Genomic DNA, 10,000 nt, shown 5'->3' with positions numbered 1-10,000 from the left:
ACGTGCGCGCGTGTCTCTGTATGTGTGTGTGTGTGAGAGAGAGAGAGAGAGGATGTGGGTGTGCGTGTGTGTGTGTGTGCGTACGTTTGCGTGCATGTGTGTGTGTACGTGCGTGCGTGGGTGGGTGGGTACGTATGTCTATGTGTAAACTGGCGTATAATTGTACAGACAGTTCGCTTAGCTTACTTATTGGCTGTTGAAATTTTTACTTTGTGCTTTGCACAAGCGGTGATTCACGTTAATTGATGTCTGACCTGTTTGGGTTTAAAGCATGGGACATTCTTGTATTCCTTGTTGGATGGGGTTTGGCGTTGTGCTGTTCTCGGCAAGGTTTTATTGTGGTAAAGTTACAGTGTTGTTTGCGCTGTGCATGCTGTCTTTGCTCTTCGTGTCTCTCCCGAGAGACGTATATTGAAATTCCTGAAGGAAAATGTTGGTCCCTACTAGCAATGGATATGTTTATATAGTTGTTGTTTTTCTGTTGTGATGATGATGATGATGGTGTGTGTGTGTGTGTGTGTGTGTGCGCGTGCGTGCGTGCGTGCGTGCGTGCGTGGTGTGGTGAGTGTGTGTGTGGTGTGGTGAGTATGTGTGTGTGTGTTTGTGTACGTGTGTGCATGTTCTCGTGCGTATGTGTGTTGAATCTTGAATTCAACTTTGTACATTTGATATATGATATAAGACATGAGTGAGCGTGTGCATGTGTGTTTGTGAATATTTGCGCATGGGCATTTTTCGTTTATTTTAATTTGTCTATCACAAAATGCGAGATTACACACACACATACACACACACACAACAAAAAACAAAACGACAAACTAAACATACCCCTCATTTACAAAGTGGGCAATGAAACAATGGTCTAAAATAATGTGAAAACTTGACGATTGATAACACAACAAACTTTTTTTTTTAATCCCCAAACTACGAAACCACACGACTTTTCAGAAGAGACTTGAAATATTCACGTTTCAACAACAGTCTGTGAAAAATTGACAACACTGGAACTGATGACAGGACATGAATGGCGTGTGTGTGTGTGTGCCAGTGTGTGTGTGTGTGTGCGCGCGCGCGCCAGTGTGTGTGTGTGTGTGTGTGTGCGCGCGCGCGCGCGCGTATGCGTGATCTTAAAGACTACAAATTCACCCACTCCCTCTCCCAACCCAACCCCACCCCCAACGAAAACTCCATCACTAACGAACCCACACTTGTGATCCCACAACAGGCCTGCCCTTCCTGCTATGGTCCGTGGACTCGGCCATGCTCCGGCAAACGGTGGTGGTGTGGTGGCTCGTAATGTACCTGGGACAGGCCGGGAAGGACTACTTCGCCTGGCCCCGCCCACCTTGCCCCCCGGTGGTCCGTCTGGAGACCACGCACCTGGCCGAGTACTCCATGCCCTCCACCCACGCCATGGCGGGTACCGCCATCCCCCTGCTGTTGGCGAAGCTGCTTCTGGAGAGGTACCAGGTGAGTGAGTAATGTTGATATGATGATCATGCAATGATATGATATGAATACGATGTGAATACTTATCCAGCGCCTATCCTCGGTCGGGGACCAAGCTCTAAGCGCTTTACAAACACGGAGTCATTTGCTCAACAGGCTGGCTAGCTGGGTAGAGCCGACTGACGGCTGTCATTTGGGCGCTCATCATTCGTTTCCTGTACCATTCAATCAGGTTTCAGTCACGCACGCACATACTCATACAGACATGCAACATTTTGCGTGTATGACCGTTTTGTTTATTTACCCTGCCATGTAGGCAGCCATTCTCCGTTTTCGGAGGTGTGCATGCTGGGTATGTTCTTGTTTCCATAACCCACCGAACGCCGACATGGATTACATGATCTTTAACGTGCGTATTTGATCTGCGTGTGTATACACACGAAGGGGATTCAGGCACTAATAGGTCTGCACATAATTATGTTGATCTGGGAGATCGGAAAAAATCTCCACCCTTTACCCACCAAGCGCCGTTACCGAGATTCGAATCCAGGACCCTCAGAAAGTCTAACGCTTAAACCACTCGGATGTTGTGCCCGTCAATAGGGGTGGAAGATGGGTGTGTGAAGTGTGTTGAGGAAGTCAGGGTTGGAGTGGGTGAAGAGGTACCATGTGAGTGAATGATATTAATAGGGGTGGAAGGTGGAGGCGTGAGGTGTGTTGAGGTAGTTGGGGCTTGGTGTGGGTGGAGAGGTACCAGGGGAGTGAATAAAGGTGGTTGGAGGGATGAAAGGTGAGGTGTGGGGTGGGGCAGTTGGGTTGGTTGAGGTAGGAAGGGGTGTTGGAGAGGTACCAGGTGATTGGATAAGAGGTGGTTGGAGGGATAGAAGGTGAGGTGTGAGGTGAGATAGGTGCGTTGGTTGGGGTGGGCAGGATGGTGGAGAGGTACCAGTTGAGTGGCTAAGGGGTGGATGGTGGCGTGGAAGGTAAGGTTGGGGGTGAGATAGTTGGGTTGGTTGAGGTGGGGAGGGGTGGTGGAGAGGTATGAGTGGATAAGGGGTGGTTGGAGGGGTGGAAGGTAGGGTGGGAGTGAGGTAGTTGCGGTGTTTGGGGTGGGGAGGTACCAGGTCAGTGAGTATTAGGGTGGTTGGAGGGATGGGGTAGGGGTAAGTGGGGTTGGTTGGATGGGGTCGGAGTGTTTCATAGGTTCTATGTTAGTGAATAAGGGTGGTTGGTGGGGTTGTGGGAGGTGTGGTTAATTGGGGTGCGGGAGGGATGCTGATGGAAGTACCAGGTGAGTAATAAGAATGGTTGGAGGGCTGGAAGGTGGGGTGGGTTTGGTGTGTGTGGTTGACTGGGGTGGTGTCGGGCTGATGGGGTGATGTTGAGGGTACCAGGGAACTGAATAAAGATGGGGTGGTTTAGGTGTGTGTGTGTGTGGATGGGTGGGGGTCGGGGTTGGGAGGGATGGTGGGGAGGTACCAAGTCAGTAATAAGGGTGGCTGGAGTGGGAGGTGAGGCTGGAGTGAGGTGGGTGAGAAGGTTTGTGGTGGGTTGGGGCACGGGGAGGGGGGGGGGTATGAGTGGGGGAGTTGGTGGAATTTTGCGTGGTCGTGGTGGAGATGGCGGTGGGTGAGTGTGTGTGTGTGTGTGGGGGGGGGGGTGATGTGGGGTGAGGGCAGGGAGTTTGTGTGGACAGCGTGGTTGTGGGTGTGGTGTAGGTTAAGGTGGGGGAGGGGTGGGCTTTTTCATAGATACGGTGATGGTGCCTCTCTCTCTCTCTCTCTCTCTCTCTCTCTCTCTCTATCTATCTATCTATCTGTCTGTCTGTCTGTTTCTCTCTCTTCAGATACACTGCTTTTTTTTTAAGCCAATGACATTTAAAAAAAATTAAAGGAGGACTGATTGGACAAATGTTTGTCAGTCTGTGTCTGTAGCTATGCCAAATCGCCTGTCTATATGTGTGTCTGCCAGTCTGTATTTCTGTCTGTCCGTCTGTCTGCCTGCCTCTGTCTGCTTGTCTACCTGTCTATTGTATCACTGCAAAAATTGATTTTTTTTTCAATGGCAATAACTGATTCTGATACTGTGGTTCTGTTCTGCTAGCCAGCCCGTCTGTCTGACTGTCTGTCTGTCTGATGCTGTCTGCCAGTCTGTCTCCCTGCTTGTCTTGTCTCTCTGTCTGTCATGTCTGTCTGTCTGTCTTTCTGTGTCTTGTCTGTGGACAGAAAGTCGCAACACAAAAAGGGTGTGTCCGCATCATATCCTGACACCACGTGTTATAGTTCTGTTTTTTGTTGTTTTTTTCCACTGTGTCATTCAAAAGCAATACCTGCTGACGCATGCATACAAGCCATAAACCACCTCCTTCCATTCTGTATCCGCATGCGCCAGAACCAGACACACTTTTATAGGCACGTGCACATGTACTCTGAAAACCCCGAATCGTTTCCATTCGCATGAACATGCGAGCAGCGAACCAGTTGGGAAAAAAAGCTCCGCTCGAAAGCTTCCTTTCCCTCTTCTTATTTCCTTTCTTTGGCTTGTTCCAACGTTCGAGATTGTGTTCGTGTGCGTTGTTGCGTGTGTGTTTTGCAATCTGTAATGATAATAATGACGTTGGAAATTTGTGTAGCGCAGTAGCAGTGGCACCTCTAACACAGTGTGAACTTTCTTCTGCTGTCACTCTCGATCAGTTATGTGATATATATATATATATATAATATATATATATATATGTGTGTGTGTGTGTGTGTGTGTGTGTGTGTGTGTGTGTGTGTGTGTGTGTGTGAAAGTTGAAACCCACTTACTTCATTGTTGTGTTGCTGAACAGTGGTTGATGGTATTCACAGTGCTGTGTATTTGTGTGTGTGTGTGTGTTTGTGTGTGTGTCTGTGTCTGTGAGCGTGTGCATGTGTGTGTGTGTGAGCGTGCGGACGTTCGTGCATGTGTGAATCCGTGTGTGTGAATATGCCTACGTGAGCGTGTGCGTGTGTGTGAGAGTGCGGACGTTCGTGCATGTGTGTATACGTGTGTGTGTGTGTGTGTGTGTGTGTGTGTGTGTGTGTGTTCTGCACGTAAAAAACAAGCGACAATTTATATCCACTTGTGGCCGTTTCATGACGGCCAACAACATAAAAATTCATGTGTAAGAAAAACAAAATTGTAATCTTTCGAAGCAAACACGTTGAAACACCCATTGTCTGTTGCCGTCACCTATAATAACACGTAGGTGGTGATACGTGACTTTGTTATCAAGGTATGCCCTTTTACCTTGAAGTCAGTTGGGGTACCAGTATGGTCTGGTCTGTTGCGATAACGGCTGGAGCACGTACAAAGCAACTGTCACGTTCACCCAATGTCTGTCTGTGTCTCTGTCTGTTTCTAGTTCTTTGTCTCGCTATTTCTCCCTCTGTCGATCTGTGTGTCTGTCTGTGTGTCTGTCTGTCTGTCTGTCTCTCTCTCTCTCTCTCTCTCTGTTTCTAGTTCTTTGTCTCGCTATTTCTCCCTCTGTCGATCTGTGTGTCTGTCTGTGTGTCTGTCTGTCTGTCTGTCTCTCTCTCTCTCTCTCTCTTGTGTGTTCGTTCAGACTTATCAACGAAAGATGATTGAAAAGCCAGTCAAGCAAGGTGTGCCATCGCCTGAAGGCTGACGGATCGAATCGATATTCGGTTATCGTCATGATGAAATCTTATGACGGTGTAGTGTACGACCTATAACTGGGTATCTGTGGCCTTTATCCTGGTTCCCACATACTTACGTATACGAGGTAGTACTTTTTAAACTGGGAATGGTACAGCTCTCTCTGCCTCTGTCTGTCTGTCTGTCTCTCTCTCCCTCTCCCCTCTCTCTCCCTCTCCCTCTCCCCCCCCCCCTCTCTCTCTCTCCCCCTCTCTCTTTCACTCGAAGGAATCCGTTATTAAATTAAGCAGTTAGCAGCTGTTTTATACAAAGCCCTCACCAAAATTAGAAATGAAACGTGTAGTTGTATAACTGTATGTTTGTACAGTGAGATGATGTCCTGTTTCGTGTGAATGTGAATGTGAATGAACAGACATAGACGAACTACAGTGAACGGCATGGCCGCAGCGGATGGTCTACTAGGGTGCGCAGCATCATTGCTAGCCTCAGTAACCAGTAGGAAAAAAAATAATCATCAGCAGCAACAGTTGTCAGCATCGTGGTGCCCCGACGCTTCCCGAAGGAACTAAGGGACCAAGCAAAAAAAGCAAGCAAGCAAGCAAGCACAGTTGTATTATATTAGTTTGAAAGGTAGTACGATTTGCGGTGTATTTCCCGCGTGCGAAGTTTCCATACAGGACGTGAAAACGCACAACGTGTGAAGCAATGCTCCACGTACAATCTTGCGAAATACGTGTGTGTAGCGCCCTCGTTCGTCAAGATCTCGTGACTGTGAATGCGTTGTCGTCAGCAGGTACTTCTGTAGTGGACCACTGTGACAAGCCAGTACTCACGCGTCTTGTGTCGTCATTGTCTTGTCCCAGTGTGTGTGTGTGTGTGTGTGTGTGTGTGTGTGTGCCCCTATCTCTGTCTCCCTTTTTCTCTGTCTGTCTGTCTGTCTGTCTGTCTGTCTCTCTCTCTCTCTCACACACACACACACATACACGCACGCGCGCGCGCACACACACACACACACACACACACACACACACACACACACACACACACACACACACACACACACACACCACACCACAACACATCGCACATACGCATACACACACACATACATACGTGCGCACGCACGCACGCACGCACACACACAGCCACCTCCATCCCAATCGCCACACACACACACACACACACACACACACACACACACACAGCCACCTCCATCCCGATCCCTTCACATACACACACATTCACATACGTGTGACGATGACACGGAAAGAGAAGAATGGAGAAGATCCGTTTCTTCCTGACTTCTTAATGATTTGTTGTTGTTTTTTAATCGACGCTAGTTTTTTTGTGTTTTTTTTCTTTTTCTTTCGTGCAAAATTTCGTATTTAGCGAGGGCGAAGTGATGCTTTCACTGTCATCAGCAGCAGGAGTAGTAATAATAGCAGCAGTTGCTGTCGTTGTAGTTAACAACCACTTTATTATTGATACATCTCCAACTTCTCCTTCCACCATCACCACCACTACTGCTATTACTACAACTACTACCACTAAAACTACTATCAAGAATGTATTGGTTATTGTTGTTGCTGGTACACAAAGCAGAAATTAATCATCGGTGGCGGCAATATAACTGGTATAAAGCAGGTTGCAGCAACAGAGGTACGTGTGTAGCGGCAGTATTGATTGTAACTGTTCATTAGTATCCTTTTTTGTGAACAGTGGTTGAGTTGGTGTTTCATAATCCAGGGGAAGGTTGGGGTCTGAGGGTGCGGGGGGCGGGGGGGGGGGAGGAGTGGGTGGGGGGTTACCTCTGTGCATTTGATCTGCATCGATGACTGTACGCACTTAAAGGCTTTTCAGCGTGAAGGTTCACATTGCCTCTTGTGATCCGGACACGCCCACCTCTCCTGTTTTCAGATTATACACGTTTTACTGGGTCTGTGTCAACGTCTGTCTCTTTGTGTCTGGCTTTCTGTTGTTCTCTGTCTCTGTCTCTCTCTGTCTCTGTTTGTCTGTCTGTCTGTCTCTCTCTCTCTCTGTCTGTCTCTCTCTCTGTCTTCCTCTCCATATCTGTCTCTGTCTGTCTGTCTGTCTCTGTCTGTTTGTCTGTCTCTGTCTGTCTGTCTCTGTCTGTCTCTGTCTGTCTGTCTGTCTCTCTCTGTCTCTCTCTGTCTCTGTCTTTCTCTCCCCGTCTGTCTATCTCTGTATCTGTCTGTCTCTCTGTCTCTGTCTCTGTCTCTCTCTCAAAACACTGTCCACGTTCGAGTGCTAACCACTGACATTCACACCACAGGCTTCGAAGACTGAGACTGACCAGTGTGCGCATATTTCGCAATGTTAACCAGCAGTGGCTGTTTTTCGCGAAGTCGTTATGCAAGCGGTGTTGTTTGTACAATACTGAATGCAAACTGAAGGCGATCGCAAAAGGGGGGAAAATGGCAAGAGAAAAGTTATTTTCAGTTCCGTTCGGCTTAAAGACCAGCCGACCGCATATAACAGACATGTGACAACCCCCTCTTCCCCTGCCCCCCACCCACCCCCCACAGCCCCCCTCTCTCCCCCCCCCTCCCCACACACACACAAAGAAATGAGGTTTGGGCAAGGCATGGAGTGTGTCTTCATGTACGCACTGGGGTTGTCGAACCAGTATAACACTCATGCATCTTTTGCACACGTAAACAAAAAGAGCAACGTAAAAAAAAATTATAAAAAAAAAAAAATACAACAAAGAAAATGCCCTCGCGAGCAAACACACACACACACGCACGCACGCACGCGTATATGTGTGTGTGTGTGCGCGCGCGTGTGTGTATGTGTGTAAAGAGATATAGATTTGTGTGTATATATCTATATATATGTGCGTGTGTGTGTGTGTCCGTGTGCGCGTGTGTGTGTGTGTGTGTGTGTGTGTGTGTAAAACACGTCATATATTCCCCTTGCAATATACATGAACATTTTTTATTTAAAAGAAATACGAAAAACAGAGATGAAGGATTTCAGTTTGAACAATATTCTTTTGTATTTTTCCAGAAAACAATAAGTTGAATTTCACGTCATTTTACAGGTTCTGTTGTCTTGAGGTAAACATTTTTTGTCAGATGCAATCAAAAAAGAGGCACTCGAACAAATATTCAAACTCAAGAGCAGTGCCGTTCGTATCAGACTATTTCGTTTCTTAGTAAATTGTCGAAAAGCTGCTTATTTTCAGGTAGAATAAGGGAACTGATTGTCCAGAGAATGGTGGGGTACTGAAAACAGCCATTGTGTACTACATGCCCCGAAAGCAGACGACCCCGTTCGAAGTCAGAACGCAAGATACCAACACGGACCTCAGACACGAATGGTTATTTACGTTAGGATTCAGATAATAACATTACAAGGCCACAAATGCAGGTTATCGCTTTATGGGCTGTCTACGCGTTTGGTTCAGTTATTGTTCGACAACTGATAACCTTTGCTTTGATATATATATATATATATATATATATATATATATATATATATATATATATATATATGAAAAATTATATATAAAAAAAACACTTGCAATAATTTTTTTGTAATTTCCAATCCAGAAATAGATAAATGAAAAAAGTATATAAATAAAGGAGACATTTTTTTTTAAACTTGCAATAAAATTTTTAAAAATGTCCATTCCAGAAATAGATTTAAAAGAAAAAGATAAAGGGAAAATGAATATATAGGTGGCGGTGTACCGAGGCGACGCGCTGTTTCCGGGGAGAGCAGCCCGAATTTTACAGAGAGAAATAAAACTATGTTGTGACAAAAAGTGAGGCTGACGCTGTGACAGACATAGGCCACACAGGCAGAGCGAATCATGTACAGTTCCCATTGCGATGGACCAGAAGAGGGTTTGGTGTGAGGAGGGGTTGGGGGGCAGTAGGAGTGGGGGGGGGGGGGAGTGGGGGGAGGGGGAAGGAGTGACGAACCCGGTACGTGTCGGGTGTTGCAACCTGACCACCCTTATCTCGTCTGACAATGCGGATGACTGTTTCTAACGAGACTGGTCTTCCTGTCTGTCTCTGTCTTTGTCTCTGTCTGTCTGTCTGTCTGCCGACCTCCGTGTGTGTGTGTGTGTGTGTGTGTGTGTGTGTGTGTGCGTGCGTGTGTGCACGTGAGTATAAATGTGTGTGTGTGTGTGTGTGTGTGTGTGTGTTTCTCACTATGTATGTCTCTTTATCGTTGTGTCGCTCTGTCTCTGTCTCCAACTCTAAGTCTCTCTGTCTGTCTGTCTTGGTCACACACACACACACACACACACACACACACCACACCACACCACACCACACCACACCACACCAGACCTCACCACACCACACACACACACACACACACACACACACCGGACCACACCACACCACACCACACAACACTGCCACACATCACCACCACCCATAATATTTTTCATAACACTCTGACTGACTGCGACGTTCATCCAGTGAGACACACACTCACTCCCTCCCTCCCCCACAGTTCATTGACAGTAAAAACCACCTCCCCAGCAACATTCCAAAACCTGACAAGAACGTGAACTACTCCGGAGGAGAGTGAAGATTGTTCAGTCGTTCCATGGTCTGCTAACTCTTTTGTACAGGTTTCGACAAGGAGGGTGTGAGGGAGGACACAGGTCTCTGTGTGTGTGTGTGTGTGTGTGTGTGTGTGTGTGTGTAGTGTGTGTTTGTGTGTGTGTTGTGCGTTTGTGTGTGTGTGTGTGTGTGTTATTGACAGCGCAGAACAAAATGTATTTCGTCGTCTTATATTATTTACATAACGTGCATATCAAATCTGGGTCATGTGGATTTGTGTGTACGTGTGTGGTGTGTGTGTGTGAGTGTTTGCGCGCAATGAGCGTGTGTGTGTATGTGTTTGTGCGCTTATGTGTTTGTGCGTG

At 47.0% G+C, this 10,000-nt stretch overlaps 1 protein-coding gene across 1 annotated transcript in view; it reads left to right on the top strand.

Moving 5' to 3' along the window:
* LOC143293684 (sphingosine-1-phosphate phosphatase 2-like) overlaps positions 1–10,000 on the top strand; it is a 31,677-nt gene that overhangs the window by 5,086 nt on the left and 16,591 nt on the right. Inside the window, exon 2 of the mRNA XM_076604842.1 lies at positions 1,226–1,470. Within this exon, the coding sequence (XP_076460957.1) occupies positions 1,226–1,470 (245 nt within the window). The remainder of the gene's footprint in view (positions 1–1,225; positions 1,471–10,000) is intronic.

This window comes from Babylonia areolata, chromosome 19, assembly GCF_041734735.1.
Source record: "Babylonia areolata isolate BAREFJ2019XMU chromosome 19, ASM4173473v1, whole genome shotgun sequence".
Taxonomy (NCBI): Eukaryota; Metazoa; Mollusca; class Gastropoda; order Neogastropoda; family Buccinidae; genus Babylonia; species Babylonia areolata.
The sequence above is the reverse complement of the archived record's forward strand: the minus strand, read 5'-3'. Positions and strand labels throughout refer to the sequence as shown.